This window comes from Malassezia restricta, chromosome I (assembly GCF_003290485.1).
Source record: "Malassezia restricta chromosome I, complete sequence".
Taxonomy (NCBI): Eukaryota; Fungi; Basidiomycota; class Malasseziomycetes; order Malasseziales; family Malasseziaceae; genus Malassezia; species Malassezia restricta.
Window position 1 is genome coordinate 841,547 of NC_040193.1, and position 26,767 is coordinate 868,313.

At 57.3% G+C, this 26,767-nt stretch overlaps 15 protein-coding genes across 15 annotated transcripts; 9 read left to right on the forward strand and 6 right to left on the reverse strand.

Annotated features, from left to right (window-relative positions):
* Positions 1–70: 70 nt before the first annotated feature.
* On the forward strand, positions 71–2,572 carry MRET_0492 (solute carrier family 26 (sodium-independent sulfate anion transporter), member 11; the record flags this gene model as incomplete). The annotated part of the gene is made up of 1 exon (XM_027627119.1): positions 71–2,572. One exon carries the CDS (start codon positions 71–73, stop codon positions 2,570–2,572), a length of 2,502 nt encoding a protein of 833 aa, XP_027482923.1.
* A 135-nt stretch (positions 2,573–2,707) lies between these two features.
* MRET_0493 (nucleotide exchange factor) lies at positions 2,708–5,962 on the forward strand (the record flags this gene model as incomplete). The annotated part of the gene is made up of 1 exon (XM_027627120.1): positions 2,708–5,962. The coding sequence occupies one exon, from the start codon at positions 2,708–2,710 to the stop codon at positions 5,960–5,962; it is 3,255 nt and encodes a 1,084-aa protein (XP_027482924.1).
* A 24-nt stretch (positions 5,963–5,986) lies between these two features.
* MRET_0494 (ethanolaminephosphotransferase) lies at positions 5,987–7,294 on the reverse strand (the record flags this gene model as incomplete). Its single annotated transcript, XM_027627121.1, has 1 exon — positions 5,987–7,294. One exon carries the CDS (start codon positions 7,292–7,294, stop codon positions 5,987–5,989), a length of 1,308 nt encoding a protein of 435 aa, XP_027482921.1.
* An 81-nt stretch (positions 7,295–7,375) lies between these two features.
* Positions 7,376–9,538, reverse strand: MRET_0495 (condensin complex subunit 2; the record flags this gene model as incomplete). Its single annotated transcript, XM_027627122.1, has 1 exon — positions 7,376–9,538. One exon carries the CDS (start codon positions 9,536–9,538, stop codon positions 7,376–7,378), a length of 2,163 nt encoding a protein of 720 aa, XP_027482922.1.
* Positions 9,539–9,706: 168 nt separating this feature from the next.
* On the forward strand, positions 9,707–10,747 carry MRET_0496 (2-acylglycerol O-acyltransferase 2; the record flags this gene model as incomplete). Its single annotated transcript, XM_027627123.1, has 1 exon — positions 9,707–10,747. The coding sequence occupies one exon, from the start codon at positions 9,707–9,709 to the stop codon at positions 10,745–10,747; it is 1,041 nt and encodes a 346-aa protein (XP_027482919.1).
* A 105-nt stretch (positions 10,748–10,852) lies between these two features.
* Positions 10,853–11,722, forward strand: MRET_0497 (histidine phosphatase; the record flags this gene model as incomplete). The annotated part of the gene is made up of 1 exon (XM_027627124.1): positions 10,853–11,722. One exon carries the CDS (start codon positions 10,853–10,855, stop codon positions 11,720–11,722), a length of 870 nt encoding a protein of 289 aa, XP_027482920.1.
* Positions 11,723–11,791: 69 nt separating this feature from the next.
* On the forward strand, positions 11,792–13,930 carry MRET_0498 (lysophospholipase; the record flags this gene model as incomplete). Its single annotated transcript, XM_027627125.1, has 1 exon — positions 11,792–13,930. One exon carries the CDS (start codon positions 11,792–11,794, stop codon positions 13,928–13,930), a length of 2,139 nt encoding a protein of 712 aa, XP_027482917.1.
* MRET_0499 (translation factor GUF1, mitochondrial) lies at positions 13,923–15,869 on the reverse strand (the record flags this gene model as incomplete). The annotated part of the gene is made up of 1 exon (XM_027627126.1): positions 13,923–15,869. The coding sequence occupies one exon, from the start codon at positions 15,867–15,869 to the stop codon at positions 13,923–13,925; it is 1,947 nt and encodes a 648-aa protein (XP_027482918.1).
* A 64-nt stretch (positions 15,870–15,933) lies between these two features.
* Positions 15,934–16,815, reverse strand: MRET_0500 (mRNA export factor; the record flags this gene model as incomplete). The annotated part of the gene is made up of 1 exon (XM_027627127.1): positions 15,934–16,815. One exon carries the CDS (start codon positions 16,813–16,815, stop codon positions 15,934–15,936), a length of 882 nt encoding a protein of 293 aa, XP_027483194.1.
* Positions 16,816–17,495: 680 nt separating this feature from the next.
* On the forward strand, positions 17,496–18,151 carry MRET_0501 (large subunit ribosomal protein L24e; the record flags this gene model as incomplete). Its single annotated transcript, XM_027627128.1, has 3 exons — positions 17,496–17,539; positions 17,617–17,653; positions 17,771–18,151. The coding sequence occupies 3 exons, from the start codon at positions 17,496–17,498 to the stop codon at positions 18,149–18,151; spliced, it is 462 nt and encodes a 153-aa protein (XP_027483195.1).
* A 247-nt stretch (positions 18,152–18,398) lies between these two features.
* Positions 18,399–20,246, forward strand: MRET_0502 (serine palmitoyltransferase; the record flags this gene model as incomplete). The annotated part of the gene is made up of 1 exon (XM_027627129.1): positions 18,399–20,246. The coding sequence occupies one exon, from the start codon at positions 18,399–18,401 to the stop codon at positions 20,244–20,246; it is 1,848 nt and encodes a 615-aa protein (XP_027483196.1).
* A 33-nt stretch (positions 20,247–20,279) lies between these two features.
* MRET_0503 (aldehyde dehydrogenase) lies at positions 20,280–22,040 on the reverse strand (the record flags this gene model as incomplete). Its single annotated transcript, XM_027627130.1, has 1 exon — positions 20,280–22,040. The coding sequence occupies one exon, from the start codon at positions 22,038–22,040 to the stop codon at positions 20,280–20,282; it is 1,761 nt and encodes a 586-aa protein (XP_027483197.1).
* A 44-nt stretch (positions 22,041–22,084) lies between these two features.
* Positions 22,085–23,065, forward strand: MRET_0504 (COP9 signalosome complex subunit 5; the record flags this gene model as incomplete). Its single annotated transcript, XM_027627131.1, has 1 exon — positions 22,085–23,065. The coding sequence occupies one exon, from the start codon at positions 22,085–22,087 to the stop codon at positions 23,063–23,065; it is 981 nt and encodes a 326-aa protein (XP_027483190.1).
* A 104-nt stretch (positions 23,066–23,169) lies between these two features.
* MRET_0505 (G2/mitotic-specific cyclin 1/2) lies at positions 23,170–24,678 on the reverse strand (the record flags this gene model as incomplete). The annotated part of the gene is made up of 1 exon (XM_027627132.1): positions 23,170–24,678. The coding sequence occupies one exon, from the start codon at positions 24,676–24,678 to the stop codon at positions 23,170–23,172; it is 1,509 nt and encodes a 502-aa protein (XP_027483191.1).
* A 1,012-nt stretch (positions 24,679–25,690) lies between these two features.
* On the forward strand, positions 25,691–26,761 carry MRET_0506 (MIS18 kinetochore protein A; the record flags this gene model as incomplete). Its single annotated transcript, XM_027627133.1, has 1 exon — positions 25,691–26,761. The coding sequence occupies one exon, from the start codon at positions 25,691–25,693 to the stop codon at positions 26,759–26,761; it is 1,071 nt and encodes a 356-aa protein (XP_027483192.1).
* Between the last annotated feature and the right edge of the window lie 6 nt (positions 26,762–26,767).

A 26,767-nucleotide genomic window follows, 5' to 3' on the forward strand; every position in this document is an offset into this window, starting at 1 on the left:
TCAACTCACCATACTCTCGTCCGGGACGCGTTGACTTCGACTCGCGCTCTGTATACGCTTCTTTTCCAGTATGGAGGCGAGAAAAGCGTCAAGGACATTATGGGATCGCACGAAGTCGATCGCCAAAAGGGTCGTACGATACGATGACACGGAGGCGAACCGACTGGGTGTCCCGATGGTCGGTGTGCAAGACTATATGGGTGAAATGGTTGATCATCCTTGGGAGAAGGCTGTACATTACTTGGATTCTCTTTTCCCATTTCGCCATTGGATTTTGTCATACAATCTGACGTGGCTGTTCGGTGATCTCATTGCAGGAATTACAGTTGCTCTGGTTCTTGTGCCACAGTCGATGTCGTATGCCAACATTGCAGGACTTGCTCCGCAGTTTGGTCTGTATTCTTCATTTGTCGGTGTCGTTATTTATGCCCTGTTCGCTACATCGAAGGACGTGACAATCGGTCCGGTGGCTGTCATGTCGCTCCAGACAGCCACCGTCATCAAAAAGATCAATGAAACCTATCCTGATCGCCACTATGAGGCACATATGATCGCATCGGCCCTTGCATTTTTGTGTGGTATTATTACTTTGGGTGTTGGTTTGCTGCGTTTGGGATGGCTCGTTGAGTTTATCCCTGCGCCGGCCGTTAGTGGTTTCATGACGGGATCCGCTCTAACTATTCTGGTCGGCCAGCTTCCATCGCTCTTCGGAGAGTCGAATGTGCCGAGCCATGGAGCCATGTATCTGACCGTGATAAGATTCTTCAGGGAATTGCCGACCACGAAGCTCGATGCAGCGTTTGGCATTCCGGCGCTGGTCTTTTTGTACTTTATCCGTTCGGCATGCAATTACATCGCCAAGCGGTATCCGAAATATGCGCGCGTTGCGTTCTTTGTGTCGGTCCTGCGCAGTGCTTTTGTCATTATCGTCCTTACGATCGCCAGTCGTGTGTGGTTGGGTCCCGAACAAAAGAGCGATTACCCCATCACGATCATAAACCACGTGCCGCGTGGATTCAGGAACATGGGCCAACCTTCCTTGCCGCAGGATGTAACGTCAGCTATTGGACCTAACCTGCCGGCCTCCGTCATTTTGCTTCTGTTGGAGCATATCGCTATATCCAAGTCATTTGGTCGTCTGAACAATTACAAGATCAATCCGAACCAAGAACTGATTGCCATTGGTGTCACCAATCTGATCGGCCCTTGCTTTGGTGGATACGCAGCTACAGGATCGTTCTCGCGATCGGCTGTCAAGTCTAAGTCTGGCGTTCGTACGCCTTTAGCTGGCTGGATCACGGCCATTGTCGTGCTCATTGCTATTTATGCACTTTCGGGTGTGTTCTTCTGGATCCCTAAGGCGGCCCTGTCGGCTGTCATTATCCATGCGGTCGGCGACCTGATTGCGCCACCATCGTTGCTATACAAATTCTGGCTGATGAACCCGCTTGAGCTTCTTATTTGGGTGGCTTCTGTGGTGGTGACGATTTTTACTAGTGTAGACTATGGTGTCTACACCTCGGTGGCGGCCTCGGCAGCTCTATTGCTCATCCGCATTGCGCGTCCGCGTGGACACTGGCTAGGTGTCGTGCGCGTGGAGCACAATGACCCATCTATTGCTGGTGGTGCGCAGCAGCGCAATGTGTTTATGCCCATGGATGTCCAGGATGGTCTTCGAGACCCTTCTGTGCACGTGGAACCGCCGCCACCTGGAGTGTTTGTGTACCGTGTGGAAGAGTCGTTTACGTACCCGAATGCTTCGCACATGGCCGAGGTCATTACTGACAAGATCAAGAGGCACACGCGCCCGGGTCGTGCCGCGGTATCGAAGACGGGTGATCGCCCATGGAATGATCCGGGCCCACCGAATGTCCGACTCGTTAGGGCGTTTCGCGCGTGTACGTGGTACTACCACCGACACAAGGACGCACCTGCGCTGCAAGAAGAGCTGGAAGAGCGGATGCGTATTGAGAAGGAGGATCCGCGCCCTTACCTGCATGCACTGGTGCTTGACTTTGGCTCTGTGGCGAATGTTGACTCTACATCGGTGCAGGTGCTGGTGGATTTGCGTAACGCATTGGAACGGTACCGTGGCGGTCCGGTGCAGTTCCACTTTGCCCATATTCTGAGCCCATGGATCCGTCGTGCGCTCCTGGCTGGTGGATTCGGAACTGGCCGAATTCATCGCCATGTGACGGAAATTGCATCTGTCGTCCAACAGGGCGATGCAAGGGCTGTAGGCGAGCGGCGTTCGCCGTCGCCTGAGAAGCCACCGCTGCCGGAAGCAGGGGAAGATGACGACTACTTGCACAGGCCCCCGCACGATGACCTTGAGTCGCAAGTGCCTGCACAGGTCACGGCCGAAATGGACAAACTCGACTTTGAAATTCGCCACTTGGACGCCATGTATGCGCAAGAGTCGAAGCAAGAGTCGAGTATGTCCTCTCCCAGTATTACAGTGCCGATTATGTGGAATAATGAGCTGACGCCCTACTTCCATCTTGACCTGGCTGCCGCAGTCTCGGCAGCGACAGACAGCTTGTCGCCTTTGCAAGAGCCATCGGCTGCTTAATGAAGCTGCTTTTCATGATACCCCAATTCCACGATACGTGGAACCCCGAATATAGACTTAATTCCCATGTGTATGTAATGCAAGTTACCTCGTTCCTTTTTTTCATCCGACCCAGTGTGGGTGTCATGCAGTAAGATGAGTGGCCCGGCAGACGCAGCGAGGCGAGAGAGTGCTTCCTCCGTCTCTATTGATGCGCTCGTGGACGAAATTGACCAGGTCATGGACGACATGCGCGATGCACCGCCTAGCATGTCGGATGCCTCGCGGTCGTCGTCCATCTGCAGTGGGGCCGGTCGCCGACGGCGCCCATTGCCACAGACCCCGCCCCTCCCACCTGCGTGGCAGAGTCATTCGATGCAGACTGGTTCGTCTACCGTGATGTCTCCTGCGCCGATGCGCCGCGATGCAGAGCGACCTTGGCCCTCCGTATCGCGGCAGAGCAGTATCGATTCGGTCTTGCCAGCTTACACGCAACGAACCGAGGCTGAGCCGCATGCGCATGTGTCTTCCTTGATCGGCACATCCGTGGACTTGTCTCGTCTGTCCCAAGTATCACAACTGCTAAGCTGCATCTTGGAACGCAAGCCGCTCATCAAAGGCAGCGTGGTGTATCCCCTGAGTTTTACCGGGCGCACACTGATTGAGACGTTGACATCGATGATCACACAGTATGCAAAGGTCTCTCCATGTTTTGAGCTGGATCCTACAGCGCTGGAGGGCACAGCGCACCAGCTGGCGTTGAGCATGGCTCACTCGCTCAAGACACAGCTCTACGTCCACGAGGCTGACTGGGAAGAGCAGGACATTACGAATGACCTGGGAGGTGTGTACATGTTGTCGACCGACAGTCTGAGTACGAAAAAGGACGTGCCTGGTCAAGACGCAGTGCATGGGATCCACACACAGCTGTTTGTCGTAAGCCAAGACATCCACGTCGCCCTCAGTGCCACGGCGGCCGCGGCCTGTATGACAGCGGCCGAAGGCGAGCGGCCGACAGGGATCATCTCACCATTAACACATTGCTACAGCCCCACATGTGCTCTCACGCATGGACAGGGATGCTACTCGCCCAGCTGTCCTCGCCAAAACGCAGCATTGGCACAGGTGCATGTCTCGCAGGAGATGGAGCCGGGCGAGTCGCTCTCGGCCGCCAAGGCATGGGTCGAGATTTTTCCACAAAGTGTGGTTAGCTCTTTACCACGCGAAGAGGTCAAGCGCCAGAACGCGATTCATGAATTCATCCAGAAGGAAGAGGCGTTTCTCAGAGACTTGCAGCTGCTGACGCTGTTTTGCAGCAAGCTGCAGGCACTCGCAGCGCCAACGCCGACTCTGGCCTTGCCTCCTGATGCGCCGCTGACGGGAGAGGCACTGACTTCCTTTGTGGAAGACGTGTTTGGGCCAGTGTTTACCTTGCTGCCGCGTATTGCGCAGTTTGTGGATCATATGCATGAACGCCAGCGAGAACAGGGACCGGTGATCCAATGCATGGGCGATGTGGTCACTCGCGCCGCGCTCGATTGGCGCACCGAGTACGTGTCCTATGTGACGCACTACCCTGCTGCGCTCGCGCACCTGAAGGCGGAGTGCGAATCGAATGCCCGCATGCAGCGGTTCGTGGACGACTGTCGTCGGTACCCGGCTGCTGGGCGGCATCCGCTGGACAACTTTTTATTTCGTCCGCCTGCGCGCCTGCAGCGCTACCACTTGCATCTCGAATCCATATTGAAGCACACGTCCGAGTACAGCGATGACCGCGATGCCCTGCAGCTGGCTATAGAGGTGCTGGATGAGCAGTGTTTGGTGGCGCAATCGGGCGTCGAGGCGACGGAGGCACGTCTGGACATGCGCGCGCTGGCGAATCAGCTCACAGCCAAGCGCCTTGATGACTACATCGATATGAACTTGCTCGATGCTCGGCATCAATTGCTGCATCGCTCGCGTGTATTTCGCCGCCCGGACAATTTTGAGTTTGAATGGACGCGGCTGGAGGCCATTCTCACGAATCAGTTCCTCGTGCTGGTCAAGCCCAGGGCCCACGACGACCCAGAGGCAGGTGCCCCTAGCAGCCGCCGAAAGCTCGTGCTGAGCCGCAAGCCTATTCCCGTGGTCTGCTTGGGATCGGGCGGCTTCGATTTGGCGCCCACGGGACGTGGCTCCATCAGCCGGCATTGGATGCCCACGAATGTGAGCGAAATGTATCCGTTCCAAGTTTGGCACAAGCTGCACACGAACCAGTCGCCGATCACGCTGTATGTGTGCACTCGCGACGAGCGCGAGGAGTGGCGGCGGGCGCTCGAGACATTGCCCCCGACATCGCCGCATACATTTGTTCGCACCGACCTCAGTGGCGATGTGTTCTCGGCACGCGCCGAGCCTAGCGAGACGTACGCACTCGTCAAGGATGCGCCATGGGCGCGTCCAGACGTGACATGTGCCACGACTTGGCTATGGCGGGATCGTGTCCTCCTCGTGGCGATCGGCACGACCGAAGGAATATGGATGGGGCGATACGGCGATCCCCCCACCCTGCGCAAAGTCCTGCACATGAAGGGTGTTACGCAGTGTGCCGTCCTGCAGGAGTACAGGCGTTTTCTGGTGCTGGCCGACAAGTCACTGATCGCGTACGATCTCGAGGCGCTCGTGCCAAGTGGCCAAGGCACACTGAGTGCTGCGCCGATGCGCATCGGCAGCGGCCGCGACGTGCACTTTTTCTCCTACGGGCACGTCCACGCGACGCCGATGCTCGTGTATGCCAAGCGTAAGACGACGGAGACGAGTGTGCGGCTGCTGACGCCGCAGACGTCGCTCGACGCTGCTGGGCAGATGATGCTGACCGGCTTCCAACTCGTTCACAAGTTCTACGTGTACCCCGAGGCGCTCCAGATCCAGTGTGTTCGTGACGGCGTGCTGGTATCGACGCCGCGCACCGTGTACACGTACCGCTTTACGTCGCACATGCTCGTGCCGCTGCTCTCGCTGCGCCAGAATGATGAGCGGGCTCATGCTCTGGTTCGGCAATGGGAGGCAGGTGTTGTTTTGGGCGTGTTCCACGATGCTGAGCGAGGCTGGCTCATGTGCTATGACCGCGGCGCATTTTTCGTGGATGAGCACGGCACCATGGTGCACATGGAGTGCACGTTCCAATGGGAAAAGGCTGTAGACCGCGTCGTACTGGCCGATCAGCACGTGTTTGCCTGCTCGACGACGCATGTCGAGGTACACGAGGCTCGGACGGGTCGGCTGGTACAGCTGCACGAAGGTCAAGATATCCAGATGCTCGTGCACAACGACACTGAGCATGCACTGGGCACGCCGCCGATCCTCGTGGAGCGTGTGCCGTTCGGCACAACGCAGGTCCAGCGTGTCGTGGCATACCAACAGCGTTCATAATTATACCCTACGTCGAATACACTGCTACTGCTCGTGTGCTTTTACCACACGGAAGCATGGCTTGCCTGTTTCAGTCGTGATCGTGCGAATCACATCGTACACAAAGTAGGCGTAGCCGGCGATGGTCAGGCCTAGCACGTAGTACACACGCTGCACGGTCTGGGGGAGCGTGGCCTGAAGGATGGGCTGCGGAAGCCACGCATCGAGGCCCAGCACCATGCTCGGCAGCATGAATACGTTCCAGTACGGGTACGGCGTGCGGCACACATGAGCCAGGATCACGAGGCCCACAAGGTACGCAAAACTCAGGCCCCAGGTCATGAGGAAGGCCATAAAGAGGTGGCCATGCACCATGACCTGTGCATCGCGACCAGAGGCCCAGGCCATGTGCGACACAATTTGGATCACGAAGGGCACAAGGCCTGCTAACGGCGCGAGCGTCGACATGTGCTGTGAGCGACAGTGGCCTCGGACGTTGCGGTACGCCTGCCATGCATTGACCAAGAGGCCCAGACACGCGAGCAGCATCACCAGATCACCCAGCGGCACATTCGCCCATGCGATATGCGTGCGGACCCAGTCGATGTGCGAGACGCGCAGCACATTCAGGACGCCCTGAACAAACACGCCGGAGCCAAACGCGCCAGCGCACGTATACAGCGCACAGATGATGAGAATGCCCTCCACAGGGCCGGAGAACGACGACAGGAACAGCACATGCGTGTGATACTCTTCCCACGTCGTGAGAAAGAAGCTGGTCAACGAACAAATGAGGCAGATGAGGGTCCAATACGAACGGCCAAAGCCGAGGGCAGACGCGGCGAGCACGACTTCCAGCATCGTATTTAAAGCATCGCAGCCATGATCGAACAGTTCGCCTAGGGGACCGGCCATGCCCGTTCGGCGTGCCTGTTTTCCGTCAATGGCATCCATGCTCTGGTACAGGAATAGGCAGATAGCCCACACGAAGAGCATCCAGGACGGAATGGGCGACTCGGTCGTAGGCTGCGTCGCTCGTAGCGCATCCGGCAGACCGCCACCAGGCAGCAGTAGCACCGTCGGTAAGGCTCCATCCTGGACAGAGGTATGCGCACGCAACTGCGTAGCCTTCTCAAGCTCGCCATCGAGAAACAGCAAAGAGAAGTAGTTGGCGACAACTAGGAGCAGACCACTGAGCGTGAGCGTATTGGGCGCGATCGACAGGGGAAACAGGGTCACAAGCCAGTTCCAGTACGGTCCAAGCACATATGTCGACACGAGCGACGAGCCCTGACTCGCATACCTGTACTCCTTCAGGCGGGCCCGGTGCTCTGCTCCTAGGAAGTGGTACATCGTGGCACGTGGCCAAAGCGGCCGCCGCGACGCGTCCCCCTCTCTTTTTGGGCATGTCACATGCAGCGTGTGGAGGTATATTCAGGCTACGATGGGCACAGCAGGGTCGCGACGGATGCGCAGGCGCTCCAAGTGGCCTACATGCCCGTCGTCGTCGTCGTGCTCCATTTGACCCGTCCGCGTAGCGGACAGAATAGCACCAGCGGAAGCGGGCTCCTCACCAGTAGGCACTTGGATTTCGAGACCCTCCTCATTCGCGAGATGCAAGAGACAGATAAAACAGAAGGACGTGCTAATTTCGCTGAATTTGGACGGCGCGTACATCGACTGGAGTTCCTCAAGTGCCTGTGAAAAGGACTTGGGTTCATGTCCGTCCAGCGAAAGTGATTGCCATATATTGTCCTTGAGTTTCTTGACGTCGACTTGCTTGGCACGCCTCGCATGATCCACGAACTCGGGTCGCACACGACGAAGTGCCTCTGCACCCCATGCTTCCTCGTCAATGTCGCTGTCAACATCAAATGCATCTGCCATTCCTGTCTCTGCTTCGAGGGAAGGAGCTGCAAGCACATCCTCGTACGGATCATGCTCTTCAAATAGGCCTGTATCGAAAACAGCACCATCATCAGCTGATGGCGCATTGTCAGCACCCCATGCAAGATCATCGTCATCCCATGCTCCGCCAAGGGCGCCTGGTGTATTTGCAGGCTGTCGCTTGCGTTGTAAGAGGATCTGTGCTTTGGGTTTAAGGAAAAGGCGCAAGAGCCGTTTGGAGTTGAAATGATGATCCTCGGGCAGTAAATGCCGGTCCGTGGCTGTTTGCGCTGTTTTGCTGAGCGAAATGGCACTGGGTGCTGTGCCGGGCGCAAAAAGCTCCTTGGCAGAAGGCGGTGGGTCCGCACTCAAAAAGTCAATGACCTGAGATTCCTTTGTACGCCGAGCTTTGACTGCCTTGTCTGGTGCAGCTTCCGCGGGTTTTTCAGGCACAGGCGTCGCTAAAGACATGTGCAAGCGCGTCATTTTCCAGTGCTCTGGGCCTGCCCAGTTCTTGGTATTGTCAAAGTAGTCAAACAGTCGGTCGTGATCACTGGTAGTGGTCTTGGTATCGTGAGTGAGAGCCACATCAAAGGCCCCACGCTCCTCTTCGTCGTCTTCGTCGATTTCGCCGACCTGTCCATCGAAAAAGTCAAGGCCATCCTGATCTACATCTTGGATATCCATCGCCTCTTCTTCCAGGTCCAATTGCATAGAGGGAAGCGCAGCTTCATTGTCGTCAGCGAAAGTAAACGTGGACGTCGAGGGACATATCATACGATTCTCGAGTAGTGCGCTGAGCGGCTCCGACTGAATCGAAAGTACGGAAGGATCTAACTGCGCCGCAGCTGCATACAGCCGCGCACGAAGCTTTTCAAGGTCCCATGAAGCCAGCTCCTCGGTAGTTGCGTGATCGCTGGAGTCATGCGCGTCCACATCCTCCTCCATCGTAGCAGCCACATCTGATGCATCAAACACGACCTTCATCTGATCATCCACATGTAGATGATTCATGAGTAGACCTCCCGCGCCATCCTCGTCAAAGTCGGCACTTGTCTTCTTAAACAAGGGGTCCACGGAAAATTCGAGATCAAAGCGCTTCACCTGGAGCTGAGAGAAGCTTTTGGCTAGCGTGACTTCTTGTGCGCGTTGCCTCCTCTTGGCTCTGGGACGTTCATCTCCCTCTTCCACTTCATCTACGCGAGAATGATCGCCCATGTCCTGAGATGTGTCTGCCTGTGCCGATGATGCATCTTCATCCTGCAGACCACTGAGCAGACGGCCAGTCTCAGCCATCACACTATCCACACGACTCGTCCACACCTTGACACACCCATCCAATGTACAGGATGCCTTTTGGAAGTTGATGGAGCCATCCCCCGAATCGGACCGAAGAAGGGACATGTCGTGAAAGTAGTCAATCAAAGCAAAGGACCAAGTATTAGTAGCATTGATTTTGTTGTCCGTGGCCATTTTCATCCACTCCTCAAAACTCGTATTGTCGACCTGGAGAGCCGCAGAGGGTGCCCCTTCCAGTTCACCTGTGCGCTGCTGCGTACGGGCAAGACCTTGTGATACAATGCGACGACCCACACCCGGCATGAGTGAGGATGAGGGCATGCGCTTCTCTCCTCCTATCCCACCTCTGCGCCCAGATGCATCGCGTCGAGCTGCTGCCGCACTCGTGCTCGGTGCGCGGAACGGCTGCATGCGACCAACCGTCACGACGCGCGTCGAGTGTGTTGAGCCAACGGTGTTCGTGTCACGTGTGAGTGCACGTGTCTACCGAGTGCCAAGGGATGTTTGTGGCTGCCCGTGCATACGCCTGCAGCGATAAGACTAAACGTGGAGAATGTAAACGGGGCCGTCTCTGTCGACATGGCAACCATGGAAAAGATGTCTTCCGAGGAGTTCAGTGCCCAGGTTGACAAGCTTACTCACTTTCATGAACAAAAGCCCATTAGGGATATAAGAGTGGTGGGAGTGATGCAATGGGGCTTGATGCCATTCATCGCTTTCTTCCTCACGTTCTGGATTCTTTCGTATCCTATCCTATGGCCCGTGTCTATTCTTTATCTGATCTACATGTTCGCTGATCCATCGCCTGAGCGCGCGGGTAAGCAGCCCAGCTGGACGCGGAAAAGCACCTTGTTTCGCTGGTTTGCCGACTACTTTCCGTTCAAGGTGCATAAAACGGCCGACCTGGATCCGAGTGGAAACTACCTCTTTGGCTACCACCCACATGGTATTTTTGGCTTCGGCACAGTGTGTGCCTTCAGCACAAGAGCGGCTGGCTTCGATGAAAAGTTTCCAGGCTTGAAGCCTCATGTCCTGACCTTGCACCAAAACTTTTTACTTCCATTTTACCGCGAGTATCTCATGCTGTTTGGTCTGCGTTCCGTATCGCGTAAAAGTTGCGACACTATTCTTCAGTCGGGGCCTGGCGAATCGATCGTGATCGTGGTGGGTGGTGCACAGGAAAGCCTCGCGGCGCACTCTGGGTACATGGACTTGACACTGAAGCGTCGTAAGGGCTTTGTTAAGGTGGCTTTGTCTACCGGTGCCAGCCTTGTGCCCGTGATTTCGTTTGGCGAGAATGAGCTGTTTTACCAGCTCAAAAACGACCGTCAGTCAACGCTGTACAAGGTGCAGCAGAAGCTGAAGTCCCTATTTGGTTTCACGGTGCCCATTTTGATTGGGCGCGGCTTTTCTCACTTCTACTATGGCTGGGTACCGTATTGCCGTCCTGTCAACGTTGTGATTGGTGCACCGATTCCCGTCCAGAAAACCCCTAACGCTACGCCCGAGCAGGTGGATGCGCTGCACGAGCAATATGTCCAGGCTCTCGTCAAGCTTTGGGACGAGCACAAGGACACGTACGCGCCACACCGGATCGCTGACATACGTCTCGTAGATTAGATACCAGCACTCTGATATGCGTCGTTGCGTGGAGGTTGGTGCGCTTGGACCACGTGTGTGTTGATGGGCGAGTCAAAAAAACGTCCTATTTGCTCTTCGCATTTCATGCAGGAATCACGGCCGGCGGCCTTGCTGACGCTCGTGCGTCATGCCGAGTCGATGGCCAATGTAGACCGCGTGCTCCAAGGGGTATGTGATGCCCCTCTTTCTCCTAGAGGATTAAAGCAACTACAGCAGCTGGAGGATGCGTGGCGACCAACGTCAGCGAGTCTGAATCTATTTGATCTTCCTAAGCCAACCCTGATCGTGACCAGCCCCATAGGTCGTGCCAAGCGGACATCCTGTGCGATAGCTCGTGGATGTGGTATCAATACTTTGCCAGAGAGCGATACCACGATATTTCGGTCAGCGCACTGCGAAGCACCTCAGCACGTTGCGCATGACACTGTGCGTGCCGATGCTGGGCTGTCCGAGCGCCACTTTGGCACTGCAGAATGCACGCGAAAAATGCAGCCCGTCCAAGGATACGAACGCCCGCCGAGCAAGGAGCTAGGGCGAGCCGAATCTGTGACCGCATTTTACAAGCGCGCGGCGGACGTCGGCGTCAAATGGATGGACTGGCTCGAGACCTATGCGCGACATAACCTCCAAGATCGAGGCTCACCGGACTCAGATGATCAAAACAAGGCACCCGATACGATACCCCACCTCGTGCTCGTCTCGCACGGCCAATGGATCAATGCTTTTTTGCAGCAGCATTTGCCTGATACATGGGAAAAAGCAGATCTGTATTACATACAAAGCGCGAATACGTCGCTATTCACTATCGGTCTCCATGTCACGCCTACGTCTCGGCGTCTGGAGCTTCTTCGACGTAATGATACACGGCACCTGGACGAGACAACGCGGCCCTCGAAACGTGGTCGGCGTGCCAAGCCCCCACAGCGAACGACACTCACGGCGCTCTGGTCGTAGATGACACGTGACGACCGCGTCAGCAATCTCAAATTTGGCGGGATCTCGTGCCATTGCCCGACCGCCATCATGAAGTTGTCCGTGGTGCTGTTTGTAGCCGCGTCATGCTTGCTTGCTGGCACGCAGGTGCAAGCTACATACAAAGATGGAAAAGGTACAACACATTGGGAGCAGCATGAGCTGGATACGGCTATTTCGCCTGATGAGCGTGAGCGCTTGGTCGAAACCATGGTCAAAGCTCATCAGATTGTGGATAAGGAGCGTAGCAAGCAGCGTCGCTACTCCCCTAAGGACACGTATGCGCCCGTAAACGTCCCGTGTCCCCCTATGCCTGAAGGCGACAACTACGTCGGGTTTGTGCGCAACGCTACGAACCAGTCCTTGAACCCCAATGAAGCCGCGTATGTGAAACGCCACCGCCAAAACAACAAGAGGCGCTGGGCTGACTGGCTTAAGCGTGCTGGTATGGATGACAATGGTGTTCCTGGCGGCGTGGACAGCTTTCTCAGCGACGAGAGGAACCAACCCAGGGTGGGTTTCGCCGCCAGCGGTGGTGGTTACCGAGCCATGCTTGTGGCGCTGGGTGTAGCACAGGGCTTTGACGAACGCAACAAGACAGCCATGGATCGTGGTGTGGGTGGACTTTTGCAGCTCGCCGACTACTTCGCTGGTCTGTCGGGTGGCTCTTGGGCGACGGGCTCTATGGCCATCAACGACTGGCCTACGATGCAGAGCCTCGTTGACGACATTATGGACTTGTCGTCGAACCTTATCAAGCCGAGCCACGACAAGCTGTCGTTCTACAAAGACTTGTTCAATGATGTGTCTGACAAGAAAGATGCTGGCTTCCCTGTCTCGATCAGTGACTACTGGAGTCGTGCGCTATCGTATCAGCTGCTGAACAAGACGGACCATAGTCCCATGTTTGTCCACCACGGCCAGCGTACGACGTACTCGGATATTGTCAACACAACGAGCTTTAAGGATGCAAGCTACCCTCTCCCCATTGTTCTGAGTATTGGCCGCCCCCCGAACGAGATCATGATCAATCCAAACGCGACGTACTTTGAGTTCACGCCCTTTGAGTTTGGTACGTGGCAGCCGTACCTGCAGGCTTTCTTCCCTGTCGGCTATCTCGGCTCTGATATGCGGAACGGCAAGCAGAATGCCAAAGACAAGTCGTGTGTGGCCAACTATGACAACTTTGGCTACGTGGTCGGCACGTCCAGTACGCTATTCAATGGCGCTTACACGGCGTTCCTGGAAGGTAATAAGACGGGTGTTTTGAACGATATTTTGAAGAAGATCTTGGAAGATACGGACAAGGGCTACAATGATGTGGCGCCTGTGCCGAATCCTTTCAAGGGCTACCGTACGGACTCGAACGTGTTTTGGCAAGAAAAATACATCGATTTGGTCGACGGTGGTGAGGCAAACCAGAACATTCCCTTTGAACCGCTCTTGCAGCCCGCTCGTGAGCTGGACATGATTATTGGTATTGACGTCGGCTCGGACCATGCTGGCTGGCCCAACGGCACGGATCTCTGGGAGACGCAACGCCGTATGCAGCTGGACGAGTTCTCGTACATGGCGTTCCCCAAGGTGCCAGAGATGAAGACGTTTGTAAACAGGGGATACAACACGCGCCCCACGTTCTTTGGATGCAACCCAAAGAACGCTACCAACGCTGACAAGGCGTCGCGCCCAGCGCCCTTGGTCGTGTATCTCCCCAACTATCCCTACACTTATATGACGAACGCAAGTACGTTTGAACTGGCCTACAACGTCGAGCATCAACACCGCATGCTCGACAACTCGGTGGATATCGCTACCATGGGTGGTAACATGTCCAACTGGCACGAGTGCCTGGCGTGTGCATCCGTCTTGCGCTCGCTGCAGCGAAGCAACACCAAGGTTCCCAGCAAGTGTCAAAAGTGTCTCGACATGTACTGCTGGGATGGCACGGAAGACGAGTCTGAGCCGGGCATGTACACGCCGCCTACGGGTGCGCCGGCGTTTGTTGCGTCGCACGGCAAGAAGAATGTCAAGCCCCCGGTGACGGGCTCCAATGACACCTCGGAATCGACTATTGGTGAGATCATGGGATCCAAGGACGATACGGGTAATAGTGCTCCGAAGGCAGCGATGATGCCACTGGCTATGAGTGCGGCTATGGTGTGTGCTACTGTACTCACGATGCTCATGTAGAGCGCGTGTCGAGGATATCCATGAATGCCTTGTGTGGCACTTGCACGCGGCCAAGCGACATGGCCTTGAGCCGCTTTTTGCCCTCCTTTTGCTTATTGAGGTGCTTGAGTTTTCGTTCATAGTGTCCGCCATAGAGACCAGCGGTCACATCTTTTCTGTACGCACGTACCGTCTCGCTCGCCACGACCTTGCCACCGACGCACGCCTGTACCTTGATCTCAAATTGCTGGCGCGGAATGGCGTCTTTGAGTCGCTGCGCGAATGTGCGCCCGACGAGTGATGCTTTGGAACGGTGCAGCACCATGTCGAGAGCATCGACAGGTGCGCCGGCGACGAGGAACGTGAGCTTGACAAGGTCGGACGAGATGTATTCGTCTTCCTCATAATCAAACGACGCAAAGCCCGAGCTGCGTGACTTGAGCTTATCGAAAAAGTCGGTCACAATCTCAGCGAGCGGCAGACGGTACTGCATGTACACCTGCGACTGTGCCTGCGCAGCCCGCGAGAACTCAATGTCGAGCTGCTCGCCGCGGTGCTCGGCACACAGCTCCATCATGGCGCCCGTGTACTCTTCGGGGCACACCAGCGAGCCCTTGACGCTAGGCTCCTCGAGGCACGCGACATGCAGCTTTTTCGTGCCCTCGTCGGGAAAATCGGCAGGATTCGAGCACAGGACTTGCGTCTCGTCGTTGTATGTGATGCGGAAGGGGACTGTGGGCGTTGTGACAAGGATCTCGTGGTCGTATTCATCTTCGAGGCGCTGCCGGAACACGTCCAAATGCAGTGTGCCGAGGAAGCCTAGGCGATAGCCCTGGCCGAGGGCGGTCATCGTCTCTTTTTGGATCGAGATAGATCGGTCGTTGATACAGAGCCGCTGAATCGCATCTTCCAGCTTGAGAAACTCGCTCTTGTCCGTGGGAAAAATGCCCGCGAAGACGGTGGGCAGGGCGGGTCTGAACCCTGGCAGCGGCTCGACGGTCTCATGCGCGCGGTGAAACGTGTCGCCGATACTCGCCTCTTCCGTGTCCTTCATGGTGGTAATGAGCCATCCCACCTGGCCTTTGCGCAAGATCGGCACAGACACCGGCTCGGGATGGTTGAGGCCCAGGTCCAGTACTTCGTACCGCTTGCCACTGTGGTACGCCTCGATCATATCGCCCTTCCGCACAGCGCCGTCCATGACGCTTATGAGGGCAATCACGCCACGATACTTGTCGTACCAGCTGTCGAACACGAGCGCGCGCAGACCTGGCGGCTCTCGATCCTGCCTCTGCATGCCTGGGAGCGGCGGCGTGCGCTCGACGAGGGCCTCGAGCACTCGATCCACGCCCTGGCCCGTCTTGGCACTCACATGGAGCGGCGTATGTACGGTGGTATCCATGCCAAGAATGTCTCGAAGCTGCTCCGCACATTGCTCAGGGTTCGAGGCGGGCAAGTCGACCTTGTTCAGGACAGGAATCACGGTCAATCCACACTGTTCAGCAATCCTGTACACGGAAATGGTCTGCGCCTGAATACCCTGTGTCGCATCTACCACCAGCAGTGCCGATTGACACACAGAGAGCGAGCGGCGCACCTCGTAGGCAAAGTCGACGTGGCCCGGCGTATCGATCAGATTGAGGAGAAGCGGTTTCGCACGCTCAGGCGTCTGGTACAGCATGCTCACAGCCTGCGATTTGACAGTGATGCCACGATCACGCTCGACTTTGAGCTTATCGAGAACCTGTTTGTTGGATGCATGGCTCGGAATGGTGTTCGTGCACTCCAAGAGTCGATCGGCGAGTGTCGATTTTCCATGGTCAATATGCGCAATGATCGAAAACGTGCGTGTCTCAAGCTCATCATAGGGTATCGTTGCCTGCTTTAGCGACACACAGCTGTGGTGCAGTGCTCGCACGCGCAGCACACACGAAGCTCTGCGAAGGGCACGCAGGATCATGCAGAAAAAAAGGCATCGAGCTCATCGGGCCTATATCGGGCCCATATCAGGGTCACTCTACAGTCTATGCTTTCGGGGGACGCTTCTTGATATCTTCGGGATTGACGGGGTGGATAAATACATGTGCCTCTGTCGTAGCACCCTGGTATCCCTTGTGCCAGTCGTAGCCCAGCGCGTAGGCAAAGATCGATGCGTCCATATTAAATGCAATCGCTGTCACCGGCAGGCGATTCGGATTCGTCTTAAAGAGCTCCTTGGGCGCCATCGCCGAGCCTTTCGTCTCAAACGTTTTTAGACGCGTACGACTGGCTTTGCACCAGAAGCTGATAGAGCCATCACCACCACCCGTAGCAAATGTGCCCTGCGCATTGAAGGCAATCGCATTCACGGGGTACAGCTGCGTCTCGTTGCGCGGCACATCTGGATGATCAGCATTCGTCCGTCGATGGCAACGGAATGCAAACTTTTTGACCTTGCCATCTTTCGGATCCGGCGGGTCGTGGAAGTAGTGCACGGCCACACGCCCTTCCGTACCTCCCAGCGCAAATCCGTCACCTTCGGGAAGAGCTGCCAGCGAGCGTGTCTGGAACTTGAGCGGACTAAACTGGTCCACGACCTGCTGAGCCGTACCGGTGGCCTCATTGCACTGAAACGCCATAATCTTGCGCTCGGCCATGGCGACAATGATAATGAAGCCAATCACATCCATCGCGTACACACGCTCAGGCAAATCCATCGAGGTTATGAGGGTGGGCTGTGGCTCAATCTTCCAGATCTTGACACTCTTGTCCCACCCACCAGTCACAAGAGCGCCACCAAAGACACGGGTCCACCGGACACAGCGGATTGTATCATTATGCTGCGCCACGACACCGGCCTGGTTCGTATTTAGATCAAAGCAACGCGCCACCTTGTCAGCTCCCACTGAAATCACTTTGGTGCCCATGTCGTTGAAGCACACGTCCAGCACGGGGCCCTCGTGCTGGTACTGCTGCCATGGTTGCACCGGTTGCGCATTCGTCTTATCGATGCGGTAGATCCGCACGAATGTGTCCCAGCTCGCCACAGCGAGCACATCGGCCGTCGGAGAAAATGCCAAAGCAGACACGGTATCATTGGCACCGGGCGTCACCTCCAAGTCCTGCTCACCAGCGACCTTGGTCGTCGCCGTGATATTGGGCGTCGTGGTGGCCGTAGCCGGCCGACTACCCCACCCGCCTGCACTGGATGTCTGAAAGAACGACACGATCGGCAGACGCTACGCAGATGCGGCACTCTCAGGCCAGCACCAATCGCTCCGTGCACAGGTAACAGGAACCACAGGGGCGCCGACCGACCTGGCCCTCGTGGCTGGGTATATGTGAAATTATGTGCACGCGCCTCACGAGGCCCCCTCCACCGTGCTTGACCCATGGAGGCGTGTACCTGTCTTTGACATCACGTGTAGAACTATAGTTTTCGTGGTGGGGGGTCGGCGTCGAAGCTTGGGAGGCGCCTCGTCCTCCGTCTTCAAGGCATCGTTCGGTCAAGGTATGTTGCTGAGAGAGCCACGCACGCGCGGCACGCAAGATGCGGCGCGTAGGCCTTGGCTTTGTTACGATGGAATGGCGCCTAACACTTTGACAGATGAAGGTCGAGATTTGCTCGTTCTCGAACAGGAAGGTCTACCCGTACGTATGAGGCTGAGCGGTGGGTGTGGCGACGCACCGACCGCATCGTAAGAGATGTTTTGCTAACACTGCCACAGAGCTAAGGGAAGGCTCTTTGTCCGTGGTGACAGCAGGGTATGTGGACAGGAGGGGGCGCGCGATGCCGCCACGATCGTGCAAGAATGCTTACTGGGCGCGCGGCGAAGGCGGCAGGCGTACCCCGTGTGCAGAAACGATGGCTAACAACAACAGGTGTTCCGCTTCCAGGGCTCGAAGCCAGAGTCGCTGTTCCACCAGCGCAAGAACCCTCGTAAGATCGCCTGGACGGTGCTGTACCGCCGTATGCACAAGAAGGGCGTTACTGAGGAAGTGGCGAAGAAGCGCTCGCGTCGCACCATCAAGAGCCAGCGTGGCGTCGTGGGTGCCTCGATCGACCAGATCAACACCCACCGTAACCAGAGGCCAGAGGTGCGTGAGGCCGCGCGCAAGGAGCACATCGCCAAGACAAAGGAAGCTAAGAAGGCTCGTCAGGCTGAGCGCAAGGCCAACCGGCAGGCGGCTGGTGCCAACACTGCCGTGGCGCGCCAGCAGGCCAAGTCTACGGCCCGTAGCGGCGGTGGTCTGAAGGCATAAAAAGCTGATGTATGAGCATCAGCACTTGGGTGTGCAGCCCCCTGTAGTATGCCCCTATACTCTCTGTCCGAGCTAGCTAGGTCGGCTGTAGCCAGCGGTAGCTAGATGCAACTCGTACGCGTGAGCCACGCACCTTTGGCTGTGGGTCTGGAGCCGTGCGACTTGCCATCCGTGGAGGCTCGTTCGGCCGACATGGCAGGATGGCCGGCGGTTCTGACCGCACGCGTCCGTCTCTTGTCTGCCGTCCATGGGCATGCCTGATGCATTGCATGCGCCAGCCACTGGTGGCTTGACCCAAAAGACGGGTCTGCAGCACTCGGAATTTGGAGAGTGCAAAGAGGATGCGTTCCGGTGGACGTCGCGGTATGATGCGGGCCAGCTTGAGAGCTCGGAGGAGGATACACCGAGCTACCTGACAGTGCTTTCGACGTACCTCGTGTACATTGTGTTGATCCTCTTTGGGCACGCTCGCGACTTTATTGGGCGCCGCTTCTACCCGCAAGAATTCGCACATCTGCGTGAGAACAATGGGTACGCGGCGCTCAATTCAGACTTTGACAGTTTCTTTACGCGACGCCTCAAGACGCGCATCGACGACTGTTTCGAGCGGCCTGTGACTGGTGTGTGTGGCCGCACGGTCATGACGCTCGAGCGGATTTCGCACGACTACAACCGCTCGTTCCATCTCACGGGACGCAAGCGCCGTGCACTGAATATCAGCGCCTACAACTATCTCGGCTTTGCTCAGTCGCATGGCGAGTGTGCCGATAATGTTGATACGGGCATCGACATGTACGGCCTGTCGAGTGGTGGAACTCGCCTGGGCGCAGGTATGCTCGACCTGCAGACGCAGGTCGAGAAGATGGTGGCCAAGTACCTGGGCCACGAAGACGCCATGTTGATTAGCATGGGCTTTGCGACCAACAGCACGACGATCCCGGCTATCGCTGGTCCAGGCACGTTGATTGTGTCGGATGAGCTGAATCACACATCACTGCGCTCAGGTGTGCGTATGAGCGGTGCGAGCATCCGGCCATTCAAGCATGGGAGTATGGATGCTCTTGAGGCGCTGCTGCGTGAATGCATAAGCCAGGGACAGCCACGGACGCACAGGCCATGGAAAAAGATCATTGTGATCGTCGAGGGGCTGTACTCGATGGAAGGCACGATCTTCGATTTGCCGCGCGTGCTGGAGCTCAAAAAGCGATACAAATTTTACCTGTACATTGATGAGGCGCACTCGATCGGCGCGCTTGGACCGAACGGTGGTGGTGTGTGTGACTACTTTGGCATTGATCCGATGCAGATTGACATACTCATGGGCACGTTTACGAAGTCGTTTGGTGCGGTGGGTGGCTATGTCGCAGGCAAAAAATCGACGATCGACGCCATTCGTCGGCGCAACTACTCCAACGTGTATGGCGAAACCATGGCACCGCCTGTGCTGGTCCAGATCATGTCGTCTCTTGCGACGATCATGAGTATTGGCAGATCACCGGAGAACCGGGCCCTGCTGCCGTCCTGGACGCACTTTTCCGAGCAGTTCTTGATGGGCGTTGAGGGTCGGCACCGTCTGGAGCGCCTCGCATTCAATTCCCGCTACCTGAATCATGGCTTGCGCAAACTCGGCTTTATTGTGTGGGGCAACCGCGACAGTCCTGTCGTGCCACTTTTGCTCTTCCAGCCGGGCAAGATGGTGCTTTTCTCTAACCTGATGCTTCACCGCGGCCTGGCACTGCCGCCGTCGCAGCGCTGGCAGACGGAAGATGATGTATGGAACAGTGCAACGCTCGAGACAGCGCAGGTCGCATCCACCGGCCCGCAAGGCGTGCGCCGACGTCCACCGATCGTCGTGGTGGTCGTTGCATACCCAGCCACGCCGCTTATTTCATCTCGTGTGCGCTTCTGTGTAAGTGCCGCGCATACCAAGCAAGACATTGACGACGTGCTCGTGGCATGCGACGAAATCGGCTCGCTCCTGGCGCTCAAGTATGCCAACGGCGGCCCTGGCGGACGGTGGCACATTGACAAGGTGTTGTCTCATTCCGCGGAGCTCGTGGCATGGAATGGTGTAAATCCCCTCCCTGAGCCATAGGTACCCCTCTCCCCCATCACTCATCTATGCCGACTATAGCAGACCTGGCAATGCCTGTATACGATCCCACAGAGAGCCAAAGGCCAGTCGCACGAGGGATTGCAGGAACCTCCAGCTCCGCCGCGTATCGCGCAGCGGATAGTCCACGTGGGGTGGAATGCTCGTCTGGATGATGCCAAAGAGCACATCTTCCGTCACAGCCTTCGGCGCCGTGAGGCCCAGCAGGCCTTCAGGGCCAGCGAAGCGGCCGTACCCTGAGTGCTTGCAGCCACCAAAGGGCAGGCCCTGATTGAGGTACGAGATGCCAAAGTCATTGATGTTGACCATGCCGCATGCCAGCTTGGACGCGACGCGCTTGCACTCGGCATGATCGCGTCCAAACACGGATGCGCCTAGGCCGTACGGTGTGTTGTTGGCCAGCTGAATGCCTTGCTCGACGTCGGAGTACGGCATGACCAAAAACACGGGGCCAAACACCTCTTCCTGGGCGATGCGCATCGTAGGTTGGACATGGGTCAGCAGGGTCGGTGCAAAGTAATGACCCATCGGCCACTTTTCGTGCACGACACGCTTACCGCCCAGCACGAGACGTGCGCCCTGGGCCACAGCATCTGCAATGAGCGCCTCGAGTGCGTCGAAGCGCGCATCGGAGATCATGGCCCCTGCATCGACGACATCTTCGCCCTTGTCCGAGGCCAAGCCAAAGCGTGTTTCGTCAAGTGTGCTTCCGCAGCGCAGAGCGGCGATGCGCGGCTCGACAAGCGCTGCGAGGTCGTCTTGCATGCTGTCTGGCACGAGGAACCGCTCAATGCCAATGCAGTTTTGGCCCATGGCCTGGAAGCATGCGCGCATGAACATGGACGCAAAGAACGAAAGGTCTGTGCCTGGCAGAATCAGAGCTGGATCCTTGCCGCCCAACTCGAGCGTGGTGGGCGTCAGTTGTGGCGCAGCTGCCTCGGCGACGCGACGACCGACCGCGTCACTGCCGATGAATGTGATGTGAGCGAGGCGGGCGTCGCGCGTAAGTGCCTCGACGGCCATGGGTCCACATGCGACCAGCTGTACGATATCCCGCGGAGCGCCACAGGCATCGAGGCACCTGTATACGCCTTCGAGGACGTGCCTCGAAGACCAAACGACGTGCTCGGAGCATTTGATCACGACGGCGTTGCCCGCAAACACGGAGGAGATAATGGGCCCCAGCATGTTGTGCACGGGATAGTTCCACGACACACAGGCAGCTACTACGCCCAGCGGCTCGTGGTACACGGTGCATCGCTTGTGTGCCAGTAGCAAGTTGCCACTGCGCCGCTCCGGACGCAGAATGCGCTCGCCATGCTGGATCGTCCATGCGAGCTTGGCACATGTCGTGAGCAGCTCGCCAAACGCAGCATCGATCGCCGTCTTGCCTGTATCGCGACAGGCTATCCGAGCGACGGCCTCAGCGTCACGCTGGATCCAGGCCTGCATCGTCCGCAGCACTTCGCGGCGCTGCGTAAACGACGACGTGCGCCATACTTCCTGTGCCTCCTTTGCTCGCCGGACTTTGTCGCGAATCGTGTCGGGCGTATCACCCGGTACGCGGGCGAGAACGTACCCGGTCGCCGGGTCGTAACAGGTGATGCACTGATCCTCATCGATCAAGGGGGTGTGGGGCGATCGCACTTCGCCACTCCATCCCGGCTGTGCTTCCTCGGGGTATACGCGCTCGATGGCGCGTACGCGCCGCGGCCTCGCACGCACGAGACGGGCCAGTGCCAGCGTCACCACGGCCCATAGGACATACCACCACATAAAGACGTGTCACGTCGAAATCAGGCCGTTTTGGGCCCTCCACTATGTCGGAGGCTGCCATGTACGCCCAGGATCCGTCGGCGTACCAAGCGCTCCTGCACAAAGCGCCATGGCGCCAAGACCCCCGATACTTCCAGCGCGTATGCATCAGTGTCATGGCGCTGTTAAAAATGGTGCTACATGCCCAGTCTGGTGGTGATTTGGAGGTCATGGGCCTGATGCAAGGCCATGTCCGTGGTGATACGATCTATGTGCTGGACGCGTTTCCGCTGCCTGTGCACGGTACCGAAACACGCGTCAATGCCCAGAACGAGGCATATGAATACATGGTCATGTATCTGGAGGCGTGTCGAAGTGTACATCGGCCTGAGCATGCCATTGGTTGGTACCACTCCCACCCTGGGTACGGATGTTGGCTCTCTGGGATTGATGTACAAACGCAGCGTACGAACCAGCAGCAAGACCCCTTCGTCGCCGTCGTGATTGATCCGTGGCGCACGATGTCAACGGGGCATGTGGATATAGGCGCATTTCGGACGTGGCCCCTCGACCAGCCTAGCACGGCGCCAGATACGACAGCGCCACCGCCGCGGTTACCGGCGCACAAGATCGACGACTATGGTGCGCATGCGTCGCAGTACTATGAGCTCGACGTCCAGTTCATCAAGATCGCCGCAGATCGGCCGCTCTACGACCAATTGTGGCAGCAATACTGGGCACAGGTGCTGTGCTCTCCGCCTAATGCGTCACTCCAGCCCCTTCATGAACTTGGCACGCGGCTTGGCGAAATAGCCGCCACCATCGAGAGTACAAGCACGATGCCCGGCGGCACGTCGTATGCGCAGGCCGCGCGCGCTGTCCCGCGATCGGATGGCGTGGACGTGCAAGCCCTGGCACAGCAGCTCGACCGGCGGGCTGATGGACAGCCGCTCGAACAGGCGTCTCAAGACGCGTACTCGGTGGCGGCGGACATGCGGTACGCTATCGAGCGAGCTCGTCGAAAAACCATGCTGTTTGGACTATAAAAGGGGGGAGGGGATGGGAGGGGAAGGGGCAGGGTCGTTCCGTATATGTCGTCCGGCAACAGGGGAATTCTATAGGGGTCATGGTTTGTCCGCCTTACGGACCATTACGCGTCAATGTTGGTTACTGGTGTGGCGGGGCCAAGGGGCAAGACGGTGGGGCGTGGATGCCCATGGCGCTCGTACAAGTCGACACGAAGCATGTCCAAAGAGTGCTTTTCGCCGTTTTCGTCTGTCCACTTGCCGAGTGTGACGTCGTCCTGCGTAATGACGGCATGGGGGAATGTGTTCTTCGCCCACTCCAGCACATACGCACTTGCACGCATAAACTTTTTGCTGCTGTACTTTTTGTGGAAGTGAAGGTGTGCGGGTGGGCGGAGGCAGTAATCGAGCATGATTTCTGCCGTGCCAAGAAGCTCTGGTTCTGCGTATGTCGAGTAGTGCACCAGTGTCGGCGTCCACTCGCCACGCTCAAGGACCTCCCGGGCGAGCCACACGGCCGCTGCTGCGACGAGGGATGGGGGGTGGTCCAGCAGTCGGTGATCCACGAGCGAGATCTCCATAAAGTACTTGGCAACGGTGCGTGTCTGGATATCATAATTGTCGGCTTTGGAAATGCGGCGCAAGAAGTTCATGGGCGACGCATAGCTCAAGTCAAAGTTGAGGACCTTGAGCATGTATCGCTCAGCCCGCAGGATCTCTTCATCGGTATAGCCGCCGTCTGCGACGTACATAAAGTTCTGGATAGAGGGGCAGAGCACTTCCTCGTATTTGGCCGCAATAAACAGCGCTGTGACTCCCACGAGCTGCAGCTTCGACAGCGAGATCGTCCGCATACTGAGAAAGCGGTCAACAATGTTGAGCGCCAGGAACAGCGTCTCGGGAAGCAGGCGGAACTTGGCATGCGTCTCGATCAGCCAGTCGGCGAGTACACCACGCAGATGCCAGTTTAGGTCACGCTGTAGGTCCATGTAGCTGCCATTTGGCATGCATTGCATTTCCACTTGACGCATGTACGCAAAGATCTCCTCAACGTATTCCGCCACCATCAACGGGTCATCCGCGTCATCTTTATCGAGATCTTCCCAGCCCTCGTCCTTCGCACGCTGCGTCGGCGCAGCGGGCGCTGCCTCGTGTGTCATGCGCACACGCTTGGCTTCGCGCGCCTGGTCAGTTGCAAGGTCCCTGTTCTCCTTGTCGCTCCCTGACACGTCGTCAATCGCCATCGCCTCGGGTTCACGGGGCCGCGCGACGCGGCGCTGCGTTGCCACTGCCGCTCGTGCTGCTGGCAGATGTGCTGCTGTCCGCTGCGCCGCTGGCGGTGGGCGTACACGAAGAGCTGGCTTCTTTTCCTCGGCCTTTTCATCGTTGGCTAGGCGCGTACGTGCGGCGTTCGTCAGGTCGCCCAAGGCGGCACGCTTTCGGGTGCCCAGCACACCTGAAGCGCCCAAGGCAGACGTCGTGGCAGCAGGGCCTTTGTCAGCCGCGACGGGTGCTTTGCCTTTGGCGGGCGCAGGCGCTGCACTTGTGCCGCGCAAGGCGTAGGCATTTTCATCTGTCTTGGTGGTGCTCCGAGCCCGAGCCGGAGCACGCCGCACAGGCAGGTTGGATGACATGTCCCAAGCTGATATACAGGTGGGCGGGCAACGTACTATTCCAGCAACACTGTGCGCAGTGTGCTGGATCAAGGCCAGGGGAGGCAGGCAGAGGGGTAGAGGTAAGCCGCAGAGAACCGGCAGGTCCAATGGCGCGGTACGGCCAGCAAAAACGCTTCGGCTCGTGCTTATTTCGCAGATCAACACATAGATGCTACGCACACGCTTCGCGCCGCGGAATGACGCTGCCTACTGGCTTGACAGGCGCATGACGTATGTGCACATGCGCCACCCATTGGACCCTCACCTCGGCCGAAGTACGGAACTTCTATATCACCGCTGGATGTTGGGCTGGACGCGCCGGGCTATGCCAGGTGACCAATCTCGCGTACTTGCTATGCATGTGACAGCCCGCCCAGAGGCTGGTCAATTGCAAGCTTGATCATTTTTTTTTTTTCATGCCAAGGTAGCGCGCCGACGCGCGTGCAGTGGAGCAGCCCACAGCGTGAGTCATCGTTGTCAGCACCGCATTTCAGGCATGCAGAGTCTTTAACGCATACGCCTCCTAGTCTCGCAGGCATGGTAAGCATCCGAGGGACTGGGTGGCGTTCATGGCGTCTATGACGTTCGCATTGTCCGCTTGTTCACGTTCGTACGCGTGCACTGGCATACGTGAGAACGTGCTTCTACGCTATGTGGGATCCCCGGTAGTTGGCTCCTATGACAAGGCTCATTATATAGAGCAGCTATCACAGGTAGGCGCTTCGCACGCTGGCTAAGCAGGCTACGAGCTAGGCGATCTGGCGGAGGTGTCAGGAGAACCCGGCAGGGTCCTTTTGCCACGTGGAGTTCACGCGAAGTAATGTTGCGCTTGCAGGGAGAACGAACGAGCGCTTGGGCGTCTGCCAATCGCATACGCCCTAGCAAGCTTATTCGAACTACTTTTTGTCGAGCACGCAAGACGAGCGATTTGAGCTTGCATGTAGAAAAGATGGACTAGGAATTTCATTTCTTCCTTGACAGAGCTTGGGACATGGAAGATGCCAAACGCTCAGGGGCTCATTTAGATACATCGCCCATCACTTCTATGCAGAAATCCGTCTCATCTGCGACACCGGCCGTGCGACCGGCCGAAGACGTCCCGAGCGCTGCTCCGCCAAAAGCTCGTCGGCGCGGGAGGCCACCCAAGTCCACGAGCACTAGTCGCGCGCCTGCCACAGCTTCTGTCCCACCACCGCCAGCGACACGCGTGATTGCGTCGGACACACCACCACCCATGGTTTTCCAATGCTTTCAATGCTTGTCTATCGTCGGTGATTCTACATCTTGGATCATGGCTCAGCGTCAGCTTGGATTCATTGTGCTGCGTGATGTCACTGACAAGGTTGTGGCCCTCGAGTTCCATACCATGTCAGACGACATCGGGTGGGAAAGGTACAAGTTTGCCCCTCTTGCCTGTGCTCACTGTGATCAAGTGCTCGGCCGCATGTATAAGGACACGCCCCCCGAATGGTCGACGCTGCGGGCCGCATACTGCCTTTCGCATTCTGCGCTACTTGTGTACCAACTTGGATCCACGCGCTCGTCTCAGAGCGGCTCGGATATTGACTTTGGCGGCCTGTCCGCTCATGATGGTGACGATGACAAGGTTTCGCGCAGTCCATCGCCGCATATACCCTCCAAACTACCACCTATCGTTTCTGTAAATGCGTCAGCAGAAGCTGAGCATGACAAGGACCTCGGCAAGATCCGTACGTTGCTAATGGCGATGGGCGAGCGCCTCTTGCGCCTCGAGCAGCAGATACCCTCGCTACAAGCATCTTCGCAGGCTCCCTTGATACCCTCTATGAACGATGGTGTGACGCACCGTGCTACTCCATCCTCCTGGGACGGTATTACGCGCAGCCCGTCTTTTCACGGGCCCGTCCAGCCCGGTCGGTCCTTTCTTCTCGACGACCTTTCTAGTCGCCGGCTGCCGCCTCTCGCGCCTGTGGACGATGCACGCTGGATCAGCACGCCGCATCAGCACCGTTCTCCGACATCCACCGATGCCTTATCCCGGGCGCCCTCAGTATGGGCGCGTCATGCATCGACGGGCTTATGATTATCA